The sequence below is a fragment of the Schistocerca nitens genome, chromosome 4 (assembly GCF_023898315.1).
Source record: "Schistocerca nitens isolate TAMUIC-IGC-003100 chromosome 4, iqSchNite1.1, whole genome shotgun sequence".
Classification (NCBI taxonomy): Eukaryota; Metazoa; Arthropoda; class Insecta; order Orthoptera; family Acrididae; genus Schistocerca; species Schistocerca nitens.
In genome coordinates this window covers 333781872-333801997 of record NC_064617.1, presented here as the reverse complement: position 1 = coordinate 333801997, position 20126 = coordinate 333781872, and the positions used below count along the sequence as shown (strand labels likewise).

At 43.8% G+C, this 20126-nt stretch overlaps 1 protein-coding gene across 1 annotated transcript in view; it reads right to left on the bottom strand.

The window, feature by feature from the left end:
• LOC126252289 (uncharacterized) overlaps positions 1-20126 on the bottom strand; it is a 485958-nt gene that overhangs the window by 292990 nt on the left and 172842 nt on the right. The window contains exon 6 of the mRNA XM_049953169.1: positions 4160-4320. Coding sequence (XP_049809126.1) covers positions 4160-4320 — 161 coding nt within the window. The remainder of the gene's footprint in view (positions 1-4159; positions 4321-20126) is intronic.

Below are 20126 nucleotides of genomic sequence, written 5' to 3'. Positions count from 1 at the left end.
AGGCTTGTGCTGCGATAGTGTCATGCAAAACAACAAGAGGTGCAAGCCCCCTCCATGAAAAACACGACCACATCATAACACCACCGCCTGCGAATTTTAATGTTGGCACTACACACGCTGGCAGATGACATTCACCGGGCATTCGTCATACCCACACCCTGCCATCGGATCGCCACGTGATTCGTCACTCCACACAATGTTTTTCCACTGTTCAGTCATCCAATGTTTACGCTCCTTACACCAAGCGAGGGGTTGCTTGGCATTTACCGGCGTGATGTGCGGCTTACGAGCAGCCGCTCGGACCATGAAATCTGACTTTTCTCACCTCCCGCCAAACTGTCATAGTACTGATGCCATTTGGAATTCCTGTGTGATGGTCTGGACAGATGTCTGCGATTACACATTACGACCCTCTTCAACTGTCGGCGGTCTCTGTCAGTCAACAGACGTGGTCGGCCTGTACGCTATTGTGCTGTACGTGTCCCTTCACGTTTGCACTTCACTATCAAATCGGAAACAGTGGACCTATGAGTGTTCAGGAGTGTGGAACTCTCGTGTACAGAGGTATGAGGCAAGTGACACCCAATCACCTGACCACGTTCGAGGTCCGTGAGTTCCGCAGAGCGCCCCCGTTCTGCTCTCTCACGATGTGTAATGACTACTGAGGTCTCTGTTATGGAGTACCTGGCAGTAGGTGGCAGCGCAATTCACCTAATATGAAAAAAGTATGTTTGTGGGGGTGTCCGGATACTTTTGATCACTTAGTGTACGTTGCTCACAGCACCAGGTCATTATTTTTGTTTAAAATTGCGTGCAGTGTATTGTGCTACCACAGAGTATGAGAACTTTTTTTTTAAAGCATCGCTGTTGTACTGACACAGAGCGTGAGCGTTGTGAAGCAGAGACTGGTAATTTCTGGACCTAGGTTCGATTCTGGCTGGTAGTAACATTTCCTTTTTTTTCATTTTATTTCTTTCTTCACAAGATTAATCTACTAATTATAAAATTTAAAAATAACGGTTCAGTTTATGTAGACAAAATTAATATACTCGATTTAGTTAAGATTACTACACTGGTAGGTTAGAGGGTGGTAAAACAAGCGAGTATACAAGGAAATGTAGTATGAAAGTCTTCTCAGTAGATAATCTGTTAAAGAGGTCTTTTGGCAGTAGATGTTTGGAGGAGAAAGTGAGATTTAAAGAATTACGTAGATGTATTTCAAAAGTAAATCTAACAACAATGGGGAGCTGGATGAGGCTCATAGATTCGGTTCACGTAACAGTGAAGATTTCAAAATTCTTGCAAAATGCTTCGATCACCTTCGTAATGACACAGAACTAATCTATAAGCTCGAATACTCACTCATGAAAATCTATAAGAATATTGACCGCCAACTAATAAAGAAATCGAAGAATTTGTTAAAACCTTTCTTGAGCTATTGGAGAAGACTATTATAGCAGAGCTTTTGAAATGTTCTCTACCAAACATAAAAAGGGCTACAATTAATCTTTGAGAAAAGTGCTAGCAGAGGTGAAGGTGGCCTTGATGCATCCACTTAGTAAGAGAGGCAATAAACAACGGAGGAATTTCTTTGCAACATGTTGCGTATAACATATTTTCCAAGGTTACCCATAGATGCCCACGTGAATTTTCCCCAGAGAGTAATGGAGCCGCCGCCGGCTTGTCTCCATACCGAAATCCAGGTGTCAAGGACATGTTCCCCTGGACGACGACCGTCCTATCGGCATTATGAAGAAGGTATCAGGATTTATCAGACCATGCAACGCTCTGTCACTGTCCCAACATCCAGTGCTGATGGTCACGTGCCAATGTCGTGGTGTTAACATTGCCACATGCGTGATCGTCGTCTGCGGAGCAGAATCGTTAGGAGTATTCCGTGCACTGTGTTTTCAGACACACTTGTACTCCGTCCAGTCAGGTGTTAGTTCCACCACAGTCCGCCGCCTGTCCTGTTTTACCAGTCTGCCTAGCCTACGACGTCCAACCTGTAATGAGGGGTGGCTGCCCAACCCCATAACGTCTAGACATGATTTTACCTTGGTTTCGCCACGTGTTGAAGACACTCAATGCGGCAATCCTCGAACACCCCAAAAGTCCTGCAGTTTCCGAAATGCTCGTGCCGAGCCTCCGGGCCATCATAATTTGCACTCTGTCAAACTCAGATATATCGCGCGCCTTCCCTATTCTGCACACGGATACCCCGCTCAGTTATACTGCATGCACTGTGTGTGTGTCTGGCTAGTAGTCATTCCTCGCCAGGTGAGCAGCTATCGCCTGCACAGGTTTATATCAATAGTAGCTCGGTGGTCATAATGTTCTCGGTGATCTGTGCAGCTTCAGCCTAACTATGTGTCTTTAAATCATCTAAGCTACCTACCAAGTTAAGGCGTCTGACGCCCGATGCTTTGACCTGTAGAACAGGAGACTTCTTTTCCACTACAATAAATAATCCGAGACAATTTGGCTGAGCAGTGTACACAAGCCGCATTGTCGCGTTTATGGTTGCAGAGACGTCACACTGTACTGAAAAGTAGTGAGAATACAGTTCTACATTTACACTACTGGCCATTAAAATTGCTACACCACGAAGATTACGTGCTACGGACGCGAAATTTAACCGACTGGAAGAAGATGTTGTGATATGCAAATGATTAGCTTTTCAGAGGATTCACACAAGGTTGGCGCCGGTAGCGACATCTACAACGTGCTGCCATGAGGAAAGTTTCCAACCGATTTCTGATACACAAATCAGCAGTTGACCGGCGTTGCCTGGTGAAACGTTGTTGTGATACCTTTTGTAAGGAGGAGAAATGCGTACCATCACGTTTCCGACTTTGATAAAGGTCGGATTGTAGCCTATCGTGATTGCGGTTTTGTCGTATCGCGACATTGCTGCTCGCGTTGGTCGAGATGCAATGGCTGTTAGCAGAATATGTAATCGGTGGGTTCAGGAGGGTAATACGGAACGCCGTGCTGGATCCCAACGGCCTCGTATCACTAGCAGTCGAGATGACAGGCATCTTACCTACATGGCTGTAACGGATCGTGCAGCCACGTCTCGATCCCTGAGTCAACAGATGGGGACGTTTGCAAGACAACCATCTTCACGAACAGTTCGACGACGTTTGCAGCAGCATGGACTATCAGCTCGGAGACCATGGCTGCGGTTACCCTTGATGCTGCATCACAGACAGGAGCGCCTGCGTTGGTGTACTCGACGACGAACCTGGGTGCACGAATCGCAAAACGTCATTTTTTCGGATGAATCCAGGTTCTCTTTACAGTATCGTGATGGTCGCATCCGTGTTTGACGACATCGCGGTGAACGTACATTGAAAGCGTGTATTCGTCATCGCCATACTGGCGTATCACCCTGCGTGATGGTAGGGGGAGCCATTGGTTACACGTCTCGGTCACCTCTTGTTCGCTTTGACGGCATTTTGAACAGTGGACGTTACGCTTCAGATGTGTTACGATCCGTGGCTCTTCCCTTCACTCGATCCCTGCGAAACCCTACATTTCAGTAGGATAATGCACGACCGCATGTTTCAGTTCCTGTACGGGCCTTTCTGGATACAGAAAATGTTCGACTGCTGCCCTGGCCAGCACATTCTCCAGATCTATCACCAACTGAAAACGTCTGGTCAATGGTGGCCGAGCAACAGGCTCGTCGCAATACGCCAGTCACTACTCTTGATAAACTGTGGTATCGTGTTGAAGCTGCATGGGCAGATGTACCTTTACACGCCGTCCAAGCTCTGTTTGACTCAATGCCCAGGCGTATCAAGGCCGTTATAACGGCGAGAGGTGGTTGTTCTAGGTACCTATTTCTCAGGATCTATGCACCCAAGTTGCATGGAAATGTAATGACATGTCAGTTCTAGTATAATATATTTGTCCAATGAATATCCGTTTATCATCTGCATTTCTTCTTGGCGTAGCAATTTCAATGGCCATTTTGTATGTTGGTCAGAAGAGTGTTACCGGTCAAAGGAAGACACAATCTGTGCAGTTCATAAGGACGGTGCGAGACTTTGTGCAGCCTGCGTCACACGTGGCCGCCCCGGCTCTTTTTACTTAACTGAACGCCCACCGTTGCCCACTGTCGTGGGCAGCTTGTGGACGGCGTGGTACTCACCATGATGTAGGGCACGCTGACGAGCAGGCGGCGCACGCGCGGGTTGTTGCTGGTCTCGACCCGCAGCTTGTCGCCGTGGCCCTCCCACAGCATCTGCTGCAGGCGGCCCATGTCGCGGTCGTGGATCCAGATGCGGATATTGGCCCGCGTCACCACGAAACCTGCGCAGCCGGCACCGCCAGTACATAGTAGCGTCGTACATCGAATGCCTGCATCAATCGTCGCGAGCCACTGATTACGCTTAGCTGCCGTGTGAGATAGCAGTGTACATGTATTTTCAAATAACTTCCGGGAATTCAGCCAGGTAACACTTTCAGCGACCGCCGATATTTCGGCGGGAGAACACACCGCCATTTTCAAGACAAACTGCAACGGACAGGCGGCGTACACGCAAATATAAAACTTCGGTGAGGTGTCAGGTCAAAGGGGTGTTCTGAACACAATTTCGACACAAAGCAGCTTAATAGGCTGTGGAGTGGAAGGGGTAGGCTAGCGATAGAACAGTGTATCACCATTGACTAGACACTCTAAATGCGAACATTTTTAGGTTAGGCTTTACCGTGACTGTTACTAACATTAAATGAAACAAGTTTTACTGTTACCAGTCACCGTTTTATTTTTCCACGACGCGTTTCGAAGGTTTAAACCTCCACCATCGGGTGGATTTACATTAGTTAGTATTACATATGTGTGTGTGTTGTGTTACGATTTTGGAAGAATTTGTGGCACTGCCTCCAGTGGTCACAGGTTCCTTTTGCTGTCGTAACACATCACATGTATACAGGCAGTGCCACAAGTTCCTCCAAAACCGTAACACAACACACACACATATGTAATACTAACTAATGTAAATCCATCCGATGATGGAGGTTTAAACATTCGAAACGCGTCGTGGAAAAATAAAACGGTGACTGGTAACAGTAAAACTTGCTGTTTCATTTAATTAAAGACTAGACACTCATTTATTGAACACGTAAGTCAGGTATTACCCAAAAGGAACAATCAGAACAAATTACAAAATAATATTCTTTTCCTTTAAGTCACTCAAATATTTAAACAGACAAATAGCAATCATTTAACTGAAAGCTTTTTAAGAAAGTAAGACTAGAAAATTTAAAAGAGTTAAAATCATATTTAAATAGGCTCTGACCGAGCACATATTTTAAAACGAAATACTTCCTTTAAGGAACCAGCGATCAAAGTTAATTACATAATCCTCAACAACCATATTACACCAACACATTTAAGATTAAACAGTGATATATAACATCAGAGACCTGCAGCCCCAAGTTTTAAGCAGCACGTTTCAGATGGACTGCACAGCAACAGTACAATACAAGTCCCTCAGAGAATCTCCCCACACAGGAAGTTATTGCCGCAATAGACAAAATATCAACATCATTCCATGTACAGACCTAAAACAAACTAAAAGCTCTCTTAAGTTTGGTACAGTTGATTCCCTTTCAACATAACATACATCACAAGTCTAGCCCTAGGACGGCACCGACACCCCGCAATTTAGCACGCGAAAAACTACAGCGATGCACTCATCGCGTTGTTGTTGTTGTTGTTGTTGTGGTCTTCAGTCCTGAGACTGGTTTGATGCAGCTCTCCATGCTACTCTATCCTGTGCAAGCTTCTTCATCTCCCAGTACCTACTGCAACCTACACCCTTCTGAATCTGCTTAGTGTATTCATCTCTTGGTCTCCCTCTACGAATTTTACCCTCCACGCTGCCCTCCAATGCTAAATTTGTGATCCCTTGATGCCTCAAAACATGTCCTACCAACCGATTCCTTCTTCTAGTCAAGTTGTGCCACAAACTTCTCTTCTCCCCAATCCTATTCAATACCTCCTCATTAGTTACGTGATCTACCCACCTTATCTTCAGCATTCTTCTGTAGCACCACATTTCGAAAGCTTCTATTCTCTTCTTGTCCAAACTAGTTATCGTCCATGTTTCACTTCCATACATGGCTACACTCCATACAAATACTTTCAGAAACGACTTCCTGACACTTAAATCTATACTCGATATTAACAAATTTCTCTTCTTCAGAAACGATTTCCTTGCAATTGCCAGTCTACATTTTATATCCTCTCTACTTCGACCATCATCAGTTATTTTACTCCTTAAATAGCAAAACTCCTTTACTACTTCAAGTGTCTCATTTCCTAATCTAATCCCCTCAGCATCACCCGATTTAATTTGACTACATTCCATTATCCTCGTTTTGCTTTTGTTGATGTTCATCTTATATCCTCCTTTCAAGACACTGTCCATTGCGTTCAACTGCTCTTCCAAGTCCTTTGCTGTCTCTGATAGAATTACAATGTCATCGGCGAACCTCAAAGTTTTTACTTCTTCTCCATGGATTTTAATACCTACTCCAAATTTTTCTTTTGTTTCCTTTACTGCTTGCTCAATATACAGATTGAATAACATCGGGGAGAGGCTACAACCCTGTCTCACTCCTTTCCCAACCACTGCTTCCCTTTCATGTCCCTCGACTCTTATAACTGCCATCTGGTTTCTGTACGAATTGTAAATAGCCTTTCGCTCCCTGTATTTTACCCCTGCCACCTTCAGAATTTGAAAGAGAGTATTCCAGTTAACGTTGTCAAAAGCTTTCTCTGAGTCTACAAATGCTAGAAACGTGGGTTTGCCTTTTCTTAATCTTTCTTCTAAGATAAGTCGTAAGGTTAGTACTGCCTCACGTGTTCCAACATTTCTACGGAATCCAAACTGATCTTCCCCGAGGTCCGCTTCTACCAGTTTTTCCATTCGTCTGTAAAGAATTCGCGTTAGTATTTTGCAGCCGTGACTTATTAAACTGATAGTTCGGTAATTTTCACATCTGTCAACACCTGCTTTCTTTGGGATTGGAATTATTATATTCTTCTTGAAGTCTGTGGGTATTTCGCCTGTCTCATACATCTTGCTCACCAGATGGTAGAGTTTTGTCATGACTGGTTCTCCCAAGGCCATCAGTAGTTCTAATGGAATGTTGTCTACTCCCGGGGCCTTGTTTCGATTCAGGTCTTTCAGTGCTCTGTCAAACTCTTCACGCAGTATCGTATCTCCCATTTCATCTTCATCTACATCCTCTTCCAATACTATAATATTGTCCTCAGGTACATTGCCCTTGTATAGACCCTCTATATACTCCTTCAATCTTTCTGCTTTCCCTTCTTTGGTTAGAACTGGGTTTCCATCTGAGCTCTTGATATTCATACAAGTGGTTCTCTTTTCTCCAAAGGTCTCTTTAATTTTCCTGTAGGCAGTATCTATCTCACCCCTAGTGAGACAAGCCTCTACATCCTTACATTTGTCCTCTAGCCATCCCTGCTTAGCCATTTTGCACTTCCTGTCGATCTCATTTTTGAGACGTTTGTATTCCTTTTTGCCTGCTTCATTTACTGCATTTTTATATTTTCTCCTTTCATCAATTAAATTCAATATTTCTTCTGTTACCCAAGGATATCTATTAGCCCTCGTCTTTTTACCTACTTGATCCTCTGCTGCCTTCACTACATCATCCCTCAGAGCTACCCATTCTTCTTCTACTGTATTTCTTTCCCCCATTCCTGTCAATTGTTCCCTTATGCTCTCCCTGAAACTCTGTACAACCTCTGGTTCTTTCAGTTTATCCAGGTCCCATCTCCTTAAATTCCCACCTTTTTTGCAGTTTCTTCAGTTTCAATCTGCAGTTCATAACCAATAGATTGTGGTCAGAATCCACATCTGCCCCTGGAAATGTCTTACAATTTAAAACCTGGTTCCTAAATCTCTGTCTTACCATTATATAATCTATCTGATACCTTTTAGAATCTCCAGGATTCTTCCAGGTATACAACCTTCTTTTATGATTCTTGAACCAAGTGTTAGCTATGATTAAGTTATGCTCTGTGCGAAATTCTACAAGGCGGCTTCCTCTTTCATTTCTTCCCCCCAATCCATATTCACCTACTATGTTTACTTCTCTCCCTTTTCCTACTGACGAATTCCAGTCACCCATGACTATTAAATTTTCGTCACCCTTCACTACCTGAATAATTTCTTTTATCTCGTCATACATTTCATCAATTTCTTCATCATCTGCAGAGCTAGTTGGCATATAAACTTGTACTACTGTAGTAGGCATGGGCTTTGTGTCTATCTTGGCCACAATAATGCGTTCACTATGCTGTTTGTAGTAGCTAACCCGCACTCCTATTTTCCTATTCATTATTAAACCTACTCCTGCCTTACCCTTATTTGATTTTGTGTTTATAACCCTGTAATCACCTGACCAAAAGTCTTGTTCCTCCTGCCACCGAACTTCACTAATTCCCACTATATCTAACTTTAACCTATCCATTTGCCTTTTTAAATTTTCTAACCTACCTGCCCGATTAAGGGATCTGACATTCCACGCTCCGATCCGTTGAATGCCAGTTTTCTTTCTCCTGATAACGACGTCCTCCTGAGTAGTCCCCTCCCGGAGATCCGAATGGGGGACTATTTTACCTCAGGAATATTTTACCCAAGAGGACGCCATCATCATTTAATCATACAGTAAAGCTGCATGTCCTCGGGAAAATTTACGGCTGTAATTTCCCCTTGCTTTCAGCCGTTTGCAGTACCAGCCCAGCAAGGCCGTTTTGGTTAATGTTACAAGGCCAGATCAGTCAATCATCCAGACTGTTGACCCTGCAACTACTGAAAAGGCTGCTGCCCCTCTTCAGGAACCATATGTTTGTCTGGCCTCTCAACAGATACCCCTCCGTTGTGGTTGCACCTACGGTACGGCTATCTGTATCGCTGTGGCACGCAAGCCTCCCCACCAACGGCAAGGTCCATGGTCCAAGAACAGAGAGCCGGCTCCCCAATAGCGGAACATTTAACCATGTGCAGCGTGCAGGTTTGCGGGATGCTGATCTCGCCCTTAATCTCAACACCAGTTCAAATACTAGTCAGCCTACAATCTTGAGCTACCATACACTTTCATTCAGTTACTGCATAGAAAGCCAATGTGATAGGCAAACAGAAATGGTAACTTCTTCTTAGGTTGGCTACAAATCAGCGAGTGATTTAACACACCAGAGAACCGTCTTCACAACATAACCATCAATACCATTGGAGAGGCACCTCCTTTCGTCTACTAATCGCACGCTTTTGCGGTGCAGTCGCAAAACACAGACACTAAACTTATAACAGTGAACAGAGACGTCAATGAACGAACAGACAGATCATAACTTTGCGAAAATAAAGTAAACTTTTCACTCGAGGGAAGTCTTGAACCGAGGACCTCTCGTTCCGCAGCTGCTCACGTTAACCACGGGACCACGGCGCTCCTGTGCTCACACTCTCCTTGATGTTGCCTATCTTTCGCATGGACTACTCAATTTGTATATTTTGCTTATTTTTTTCATACTTCCACACAACTTCTTCCTGTTTTATCGACTGGTCTGTGTTCAGTTTTTCAAGGCCTATCCACTGTGCCAACTTATAACTAAATCTGAGGGGGGTGCGATGGGGTGGTTCCCTTGTCAGTACATCGGTCCTCCACGGTCCTGGTAGTTGGAACACTATATGCCATGCACTCTAATTTTAGACGGAGGTCGGAAAACACATTTCACATCGTATTTCCGTAAAATACGACCGATCTTGTTGGAAGTGTTTCCTACGTAAGGCAAAAAGGAAATAGACTTAGGTGTCGACTCAGAATTATCATCAATCACCCATTGTACAGTTGGTCGATAGCACAACGCACGTTCAATCTGTCTATGAATGTAACCATTTTGATGACACTTAACTTCAAGATGGGACAGCTCAGCTGACAAAGTCTCAGCGTCGGAAACGACATGTGCCCTGTGTACCAAGGTACATGTTTAAACTCTTTTTAGAATCCGGCTCTCTCCCCTGTCAAAAAAACAGAGGGACAGAGTCAATGCTACCTCACCTGCGAATTCGTAGTCTCACTATCGATAGCTCTGACTTTGGTCATCTTTGGTGGCACTAGTGTTCAGTTTGTGTGTTATTTTTCCTGCATCAGTCCGAGAACCGAGGTTTTAAATTTGCATGTACGTCGCCTGTCCGTTGCAGTTTGTCTTGAAAATGGCGGGGTGTTCTCACGCCGAAATATCGGCGGTCACTGAAACTGTTACCTATCTGAATTCCCGGAAGTTAATTGAAAGTTGTATACGCCGGGAGAAACTCAGGTCTGACAATGTACATGTAATCTAGCGTCGCTGCCACCGTCTTACACAGGTACAAATAAAAGGAGCATTGTCATTCAATTCCCTTGGGGCCATGTCGATTTAGGAAACATCTTAGAAAGGAGAACGGAGTGAAACTTAATGACATAAAAACGAACCGATACTTCTTACGTCATAGGTATCGGCCTACCACCAGCGTCAGGAGAAATCGCAACAGCTTGTTAGGATGCCACTGCTCCCAACGCTACAGCTTGGACCACAGACGGCTCCAGAAAGTCATACATTCGTTGGTAACTAAAATCTTTAGAAAAAAAAATGTCATATCGGTGCAATATTGTGAGGTAGCGTAGTCCATTGTTTTCTCAACAGATCTTGGAGCACGTTTTCAAATGGTTCAAATGGCTCTGAGCACTATGGGACTTAACATCTGTGGTCATCAGTCCCATAGAACTTAGAACTACTTAAACCTCACTAACCTAAGGACATCACACACATCCATGCCCGAGGCAGGATTCGAACCTGCGACCGTAGCGGTCACGCGGTTTCAGACTGAAGCGCCTAGAACCGCACGGCCACACCGACCGGCGAGCACGTTTTCCAGCAGACGATAGTGCAGCAATGAATGAAGTAGGAGTGTCGTTTGAGTAACGCAAGACCGTGTTAATATGGTACTGGAAGTACGACAACATGAAGGTACAACGGTAATGGCGTATTGTATACAGAATTCAGCCACCAACACGTACAACAATTTATCGTATTTTGGATAAATTTGAAGCCGATGGTACTGTTCAGAACGTGCCCAAGGAAAAGTCTGGCCGACCAAAAATATCAACAAGTCAAGCTTCCAAGCGCTGCTATGATGCAACATTTTACTTGCTAACCTCAAAAATGTGTGAAGCAATGTGCACGCGAAAACGCGATAAGCCGATCAGGCATACGACGAATTCTGAAGGCTGCAAAGTGGTTAGTGTACATTCCAAGATCGCTGCACACTATAAACGAGGACAACCCGAATCGAAATATATGGAGGTGGTATCTGTTCTTTTGGACATGTCCGAAATAACAGATAATATCTTCATATAGTGAAGGCTAACCGGCCATTGACCTCCTCCTGTGCTGGATGCACACGCATTGCCCGAACTCTTACGGGACTCGGTCAGATTGTCTGCCGTGATTAGTGAGTGTAATGGGCAGGGGCACTACGAATGTAGTGTGTGGACATTAAGTTGGGAGTGTGGGTCTCAAGGGGAGCGTGCAAGGGATGAATCCCTGCAATCGTACTATCCTCTGAGCCCTCGGTGGCTCGGATAGAGCGTCTGCCATGTAAGCGGGAGATCCCGGGTTCGAGTCCCGGTCGGGGAACACGTTTTCAAATGTCCACGTTGATGTATATCAACGCCTGTCGAAAGCTTAGGGTGATTATTTAATTATCATTTCACCCGGATCGAAGGATGTACTGCGAATGCTTCGCGAGGATGAACGGTTTGCAGGGATGGTTATCTGGCCTGACAAGTTCACTTGGACAAACATATTAATCTACCGGGTGGTGTGGTGTCATCACGCAGTCTGATTGGACCTAACTGGTGAGGTGTATCTTCATATGCTGCAAACATCGATTTTACCTGTCATCCGAGAGGTGTTTGGAAAAGACAGATTTCACCTACGACAAGATGGCATTCCGCCTCACTGCCACAGAGATGTCAGAGCTTACTTGGATGAACATCTACCGGAACGATGGATAGGTCGAAGAGGACCTGTTGAGTACCCACCACAGTCTCCAGATTTTACACCTGTTCTACCTATGGGGAACCTTGGAAAATGAAGTTTAACAGCAGAAGCCATCTACAGTGGGCGAGCTTCAAGAAACCATCGAGGCGTCCTTTGAGCCTGTCACCCGCTAACACAGAGAGTTATACTTCGGTCGACAGTTCATCGGGATCGACGGTGTTTGGCTGTTAATGGGGGTCACTTTCAACACATCACATAACATAAAATAACCTTCCGCCCCCCCCCCCCCCCCCCCTGTGCAAGAACCGTAATGGTATGACATTTTGTTCCGTTAATATTTACTATCAAGAAGTGTCTACATTTTCCTGGACCCCTCTGTATATTGGTCCACTTACCATACTGAAAGTGAAAGGACTCATGTTTGCCGCTAGGACTTCACTACTCGTGTTGTGTATGCACACAGGGCTCTTTGGTCTTACTATGCTGCTCTCCCCTCTGATAGCGCATATCTCGTCGCATAACAAAAATAATAGCAGTTGGTTGCTAAGTTTTATGATCACATTAGATTGCCTTCTCTTACGTCAAAGATGCACTCCGCCCTCCATTCCTCCCGTTCAGAACGTCGCTCCCCCACTCCAGACCACACACACACACACACACACACACACACACACACACACACACACACGCGCGCTCGCGCACCACGTCATGTCTGCAAGAGGTCTCCTATGAAAGTATCCAGCTGTATTCAGCGGCCCGGGTACCTGTGAGTGTGTTAAAGCAGCAGCACTTCCTGAACACGAAGGTGTGCCGACGCCCCATCGAATCACTCTGGCTAATTAACAAATTAATACGTGACGGCCAGTTAGGGCATGGTTTCTAGGCGGTTTCCCATATTCCACTAGGTTAATACCGGGCTGGTACGCAAGTATTGGTTCAGTTACACGATTCGCAAACATTTAGAAAACTTCCGCTCAATTTAACATTAATAACACTGCGCGCAGAAGACGTAATCCCAGTTTCAAGTTGCCTATCTAAAGGCTTCAAGGGCAACAAAAAATTTATTTTCAGTATTTCATTTAATTATTGGCCTAATTTAAAAACTGAAAATGATTTCGTAGCCTCCTCATTAAGAGTTACAATATTACGTTAAAGCTTTAGCACAGTAAGTCAAGTATTTAAATTGGCAGTTGTATATCTTGAGGCAGCATAACTCACAGCTAGCAAGTTACCGACGCTGCATTTATCTAGCATTTGAGAATGAGAACACTTGGCGACCTCCAGATAACCTCACACATAATTTCAAACCTTTTCGAAAAATTTTCTCACTGACACCCTCCGAAAAATAGTGAAGGGAAAAAGTTGATCGCTTAGTATATTTTTGGAAATATGAGCAGCAAAACTTCAGCATTAGCCTTGACGTTTTAATCTAATACTTCTTTACTACTAACTCTATTCGCAACACATTTTGTGGGTAGTATCCACACAGACCACTGAAACTAAATGCAAAATTACATGTTTTCACGACACACTGTTAAGGAAATACAGTGTCATAATCAGATAGATGCGGAAAAAACTAGCTTCTCTTGATGTGGAGTGCAAATTACCCGAACTACATTCATCCAGAATGTGATAATGATACAACTTAGCGACATCTAACAAATTTTAAACATAATTTGAAACCTTTTCTAATTTTTTTTCACTTACAGCCGGAAAAAAGAACGAAACGAAAACAGTTTATCGCTGTTTTACACACGGGAGTTCGATTCTTTAAAAACTCGTTTGTCGGGGGAGTTATTGGTATGCTAGAAATGGCGACTTGTGCTGGCTAAACGTTCACATCGTAGAACCATGACACTTCATAAAAATGGCTGTAAATTCAATTTATTGTGAGGAAAAGCTACTCCTCTTATGTGTGAGAAAAAATCTTCAGACAAGTGTAGACAACATTCACAAATGTTACAAGCAAAATAATATAGTGTCCTCCATATTTTGATGACACTGCCATGTAGTTCTGTGGCGCAGATTGAGTGATACATGATGAGGCCCGCCAACATCCGCTTTACAAAGGACTTGTGGACTATTTAGGTAGATGTAGACTGAACTCATATCTTCATTCTAGAATTAGCTCTCGAGCTGTGCCAAAGCTGTTGTCCACCATATCCATCAATGAAACTCCTGTACCGACATTGAAAGAGCCATCACACGGCAAGCGAACACATCACATCACATCACTGCACGAGAGAATTATTTTGTCAGAAATTGTGCCCTGCTGGCATCTACAGCATAATGTCTGCGGTTTAGCTCGACTCTGAGGCCGACGAAAGTCGCGTTCTGCCAGGAGATAACTCGAACCCTTGCGACTGAAGGATTATTTATTACTAGAACTAGCCCCGAAAGAGGATGAGGGGTGGTTTTCTTTTATTCTCTGCGCTATCTTGTCCCATCAGTATTCTGTTTCAAATTTTGAACATCCATGCTATGTCATATGGATTGAGGAAGCTAGTGACGATAAACTGGCCATTGCATGGCACTGAAAGGCTTAACGGCACTTCGTACTTCTTAATCAGCACAGGATTTTATCCTCTTTCTTTCTTTGAGATCCATAGTCATAGAGAAAGTCGGACAATATGCAACATGTACAAGAACGAAGAGGGAACAATAAGAGTTGAAGACCAAGAACAAAGTGCTCGGATTAAAAAGGCTGTAAGACAGGGATGTAGTGTTCAAATTATAGATCGAAGGAGCAATGACAAAAATTAAAGAAAAATATGTTCAAGAGTCGAATTAAAATTCAAGGTGATAGGATAAGATTCGCTGATGACATTGCTATTCTCAGTGAAAGTGAAGAAGAATTACAGGATCTGTTGAATGGCGTAAAAGTCTGATAAATAGAGAATGTGAATTGAGACTAAATCGGAAAAAGAAGAAAGTAAATGAGAGGTAGCAGAAATGAGGACAGCGAGAAACTGAACATCAGAAATGGTTATCATTAAGTAGATGAAGTTATGGAACTCTGCTACCTAGGCATCAAAATAATCCATGACGGACGGAGCAAAGGGGACATAAAAAAGCAGACGAGCACTGGCAAAAAGAGATTTTCTGGCCAAGGAAAGTCTACAAGCATTAAACAAAGGCCTTGATCTGAGGAAAAAAATTCTGGAGGAGAACGTTGTATGATAGAGAAACATGGACTGTGGGAAAACCAGAAGAGAATCGAAGCATTTGAGATGTGTTGCTGCAGAAGAATGTTGAAAAGTAAGTGGACTGATAAGGAAAGGAAGGGGAGAATCGGCGAGGAAAGGAATATATGGGAAACATTGTCAAGAATAAGGGACAGAATGGTAGGACATCTGTTAAGGTATGAGAGTTGGCAATACTCTATTATGATTTAAAGGTTGGCTATAGCGCGCATACACAAGATCTGGAATCTAAGATATTGTTGTCGCGCTTCGCAGCGCACAGATTAATTAGTGGCAGCTTGGAAGCCAGTGTAGGAGCCCGCCTGCTGTGGTACGCACGTGTGTTGAGCGAGGGGTCGTCGCCGAGCTGCCGTACTGCCGTGTCCGCCAGCAGCGACACAGGATTTGGCATTGAGTTGATATTTTTTATAATTTGCGCGCTCTTATTAATTTAAAGAAAAGGGTTTGTATATGTGCGTAGCAGCAGACGGTAATTTTGATAATGATAGGAGTTGAATTCTTAAGGGAAACCATTGTTAGGCGAATAGATTAAGTATTGCTTTTTTGTCACTGGTTTCTTTTTTAGTTGTCAGAGAATTGTTTCAATATGTATTTAATTGAGAAGTATTTCAGTCTGTCTCAAGAGTTTGATTAATTTGTAATATTGCTTTAATGCCACTGGAGGCAGATTTACATACGAAGCGATTGTTCAAAGAGCTTCTAGCGTTTTGTTAATTGAATGAGAAAGAATTGCTTTCAGAATATAGTTTTTTATTTGGGTTATCATTTATCGAGTTTAGATTTGACCAAACCCTTTCTCTTGAATTATATGTACTTGTAGTAAGCAGCAGCAGCCGCAGCAACAGCAGGAGCCGCCATACAGAACATGCATTGCACTCAGCATGAATAATGTTTTTTTATGTTTTTGTTAAATAATGGAATGCAGCAGATCAAGTAGTGGCAGCAGAAAGACCAAGTAAGTTATTTGTTGCGCACAGGACCAATTAAAAAAATAATAAAGTGTAGGCAATCTCTGTAATAGTAAAGTTAACAAGAGTACAAGCACGAGATTTTCAGTAGAAAACACGAGATAAGAAGATAGAGCTCGCGACTTAAAAAAAAAAAAAAAAAAAAAAAAAGCGTTTCAGCACAGCCACACGAAGTGCATAGAGGTAACATCATTTACTAGGGGCGTTCAGTACGTGAAGCTACACATTTTTTTCTCAGTCAATTTCGGTTGAAAAAATGCAGAACTGCTGGTGGGACATCTTCCTATCTCAGCCCGTATAGTTTCTAGAAGTTCCGATAGTTGTATGTGCTTTACGCAGATTTCAAGATGGCGTCCGTAATCGAGTTGCGTTCCAAGTTGAGAACTACCATTAATTTATTTTGTTGAAAAATCAGAGCATCGCAGATATTCATATGTGCTTGCAGAATGTCTACGGAGACCTGGTAGTGAATATAGCACCCTGAGCCGTTGGTCAAGGCGTCTGTCAACTTCATAACAAGGTCGCACAAACCAGTCCGATCCCAAGCGTGCCAGTTGGCCGCGCGCAGCTGTGGTTCTTGCAGTGTTGGACTGTGTGGACACTCTCATTCGAGGTGATTGACTGATCACAAACAGCTGGAGGTCTCTGTTGGTAGTGCTGACCCAGTCGTCCACCAATTGCGGTACTCATCAGTGTGTGCCCCCTGTGTACCTCGCCACCTAACGGATGACCATGTAGAGCATCTGTCGGCCCAATGAAGAATGCACTCCACAGGAGACAGCACTTGGATGATAGGGAGGTTACTGGAACAGCAAGATGTTGGTTCCCATTCCGAGCAGCCAGAGTGGTGCCCTCTCAGTAAGATGGGGTAAAGTCGTTACATTGAATACTGCACTCAGGAATAGCATCACCAGCTCCGTGTACAGCATCACGATGGATGAATCCGTGTGTGGATTCACTGAGCTGAAAGGACGTTGCCAGACTGCGTTCGATATCGTCAGATGGGCCGAGAATCTGAATTGATAGTATGGGTTCCTTGAGGTACACAACACTACAACCTCAAGTTCCCGTAGCTGGTAATTCTAAAAACAGACATTAAATTTCTGACATGTTAGTGTTGGTGGGTATGTGCTGTCTTGAAGGTCTCCATGTCGTTACCTTTCAAGAAAATAACAAAATTCCGCATGTTGCCTGTGCTGTCCTGATCCATTCGATGCGAGTGTGTTCCCTTTACCAGCACTTTCTCCAAATATTTCACTAGTTGTAAACATCTGGTCATGGTTATCCGAGAAGGTAGCACGCCACCATTCGCCAGCTATAAATAATGATCTCTGGTACAGAGTTGAAGCGACATGGAATCTGTCTCCAAGCTCAGTTCGACTCGATGCCAAATCGGGTCAAGACCATTGTTGTTGCCTGAGGGGTTGCACTTCGTTCTAAATGACCCTCTGTATACTCCCAAATCGTTTATTCGTCCAACTATACTGTGCAGACTCAATAAGTGAAATTTACTTATTTGCTGTTCATTATTGTAATGCAGTTGTAATGCCCAGCCGTGTATATGCATTTGTGATCCTTGCAATAGACATTTACATTCACCACAAGATCCACTGCTGCTGAGAGGGAAGATTTTGCTAGACATCTCTGTAGTTGACGGTAAGCAGTGGAAGCAGTGGTTAGTTAAATTTATTGGTACGATTCGATAAATGAACTGACGAACTCTATGAGGTCAGGGTGTGGCAGAAAGATCTTTCGACAGACATGCCAGTCGCGATATTGTTATCAACTTAGGTGACAGTCGTATTTATGAATATTGTCGCATTTCTTTATCTGATGTGTAAGTAGGTGTACACTGCTCTTGCCAACTACTGTACTGGGCAAGATATCACACATCTAAAGATAAGAGTTTTCTCTTAATATTCTCTCAGGCCTTACATAACAAATTATATGGATTCCTTCAAACATGTGGGTATTACGTGGCGTACAACCGTAATAGCACACTTTTAGAGTAATAAGTAAGATTAACTTCGGCACTGAACAGAGCGAATACAGAAATGGATGTCGAATATGGCTCGAGAGAACAAAGACAGCATGCAAAGCCAAAGAGAATAATCAAAGAAGTGTCACTTCGTGTCAGAGACGCCACATACTTAATATCTTCGCCGCTAAACGGTGTCACAGGTCCCCCATAGTTGTTGCAAGCGGAAGGAGACAAAGTTTTTCAAAATGACCAATAAAACTCTCACAAGGCAAGATAAGGCGACCTTGGAGACTAGTTGTGTAATGTGAGATTCGTACGTCATTTATGATATAGGGTGTGCAATAGACAGTTTCCTCCCAAATCTTATGAAGTAAGTCTTGATGTATGGTAGCAACTGCTTATATTATCCGTTGTTACGGCTCGTCGACGTGTTGGTCAGCACACGTTAAACTGCTGCGTCAGAGATTGCTGGCCGACCCTGACCCAACGTCCTATGAGATACACACCCAGTTTCGGCGAAACGATTATATCAATTAACAGAAGTTTGTCTTTGAGACGGTGGCGTGTGATATTTACTCTTGAATTGTCTCGGAACTGAGGTAACGGATTTCGATTCATGAAACCGTAAACAACACTGCGCACACTCTGCACCGTTACACGCCTCCATGATGACTCGTGCATGCCACCTAGTGGGAACAGCGGGAACTGACTGTTACGTGGGAATAAAACTAGAAGATATAATGCATTCAATGCTGTATCAAACATTCTTGTAAGTTATTTACCCTTTTCACAATTAAAAGTTACTTTTGTACAACTACTTTACAAACACTCTGTATTGTACTTTCGACGAGTTCCAGGGCGCTCACTTGGAACGCAATTGCACCTCTTCAAAGACGAAACGTAATACACCTGTCTGTTGCTCTGTTACCGCGATATCGATTCGACGCACGCAGGATAGTGAACGAGCGAGTGAGCCAGTTGCACCAACGAGACCCCTGTCTGCAACTAAATGAAACGAGAACTTATAACTGACGCCAATGTGAACTTTTAGATCCTATGCGCAAGTTAAAAATTTACCCCAAGGAGATATATAGTCTTGTGAAATAGACACACTGCCTGTTGGCTTCTGCCTCGTTTTCTTCGGCCGACGTTCGTCTGATGATTTCACTGACGTTTCGCCAGCACGAGTAGCTGGCATCGTCAAAGCTTCACCCTCCACTGCTGGTGATGAACTGGAGCCGAGCTAGCTGCCGCAGACTGTATGTACCTGGCGCGCCAACTTCCGAGGGCTTCTATGCTGTCATTTCCGGTGCGGTTCTCCTCTTGCTACCTACGTGCCAAGGTGGTAGGGCTTCTGTGTTGCGCAGGTTCCTCTGTATGTCCGCCGGCAGACACCAGATTACCCAAGACCCATAAGAACAACGTTCCACTAAGACCGATTATTAGCGCTCCTGGCTCACAGACGTATAAACTGGCAGAACACTTGGCCTCTCTGCTCCAGCCGCACGTGGGGAAACTGACACATACATAAAGGACCCAGAACATTTTATTGAGAAGCTAAGGAAACTAAAAGTAGCACCAAACGAAATCCTGATCAGCTATGGTATTGTTTCTTTGTTTACGAAAGTGCCACTCAGTGACTCAATGGAGCATATCGGTTCCATTTTCCCGCAAGACATCACAGAGATCTTTCATGCATGTCTCATCACGAGCTACTTAACGTGGAATGGCAATTTCTACGAACACATGGAAGGCGTCGCCATGCGTAGTCCCCTTAATCCAGTGGTGGCCAACTTCTTCATGGAAAATTTCGAAGCACACGCAGTGGACTCGTAAACCTAAGATGTGGTACATATACGTCGATGATACTTTCGTTGTATGGAGCT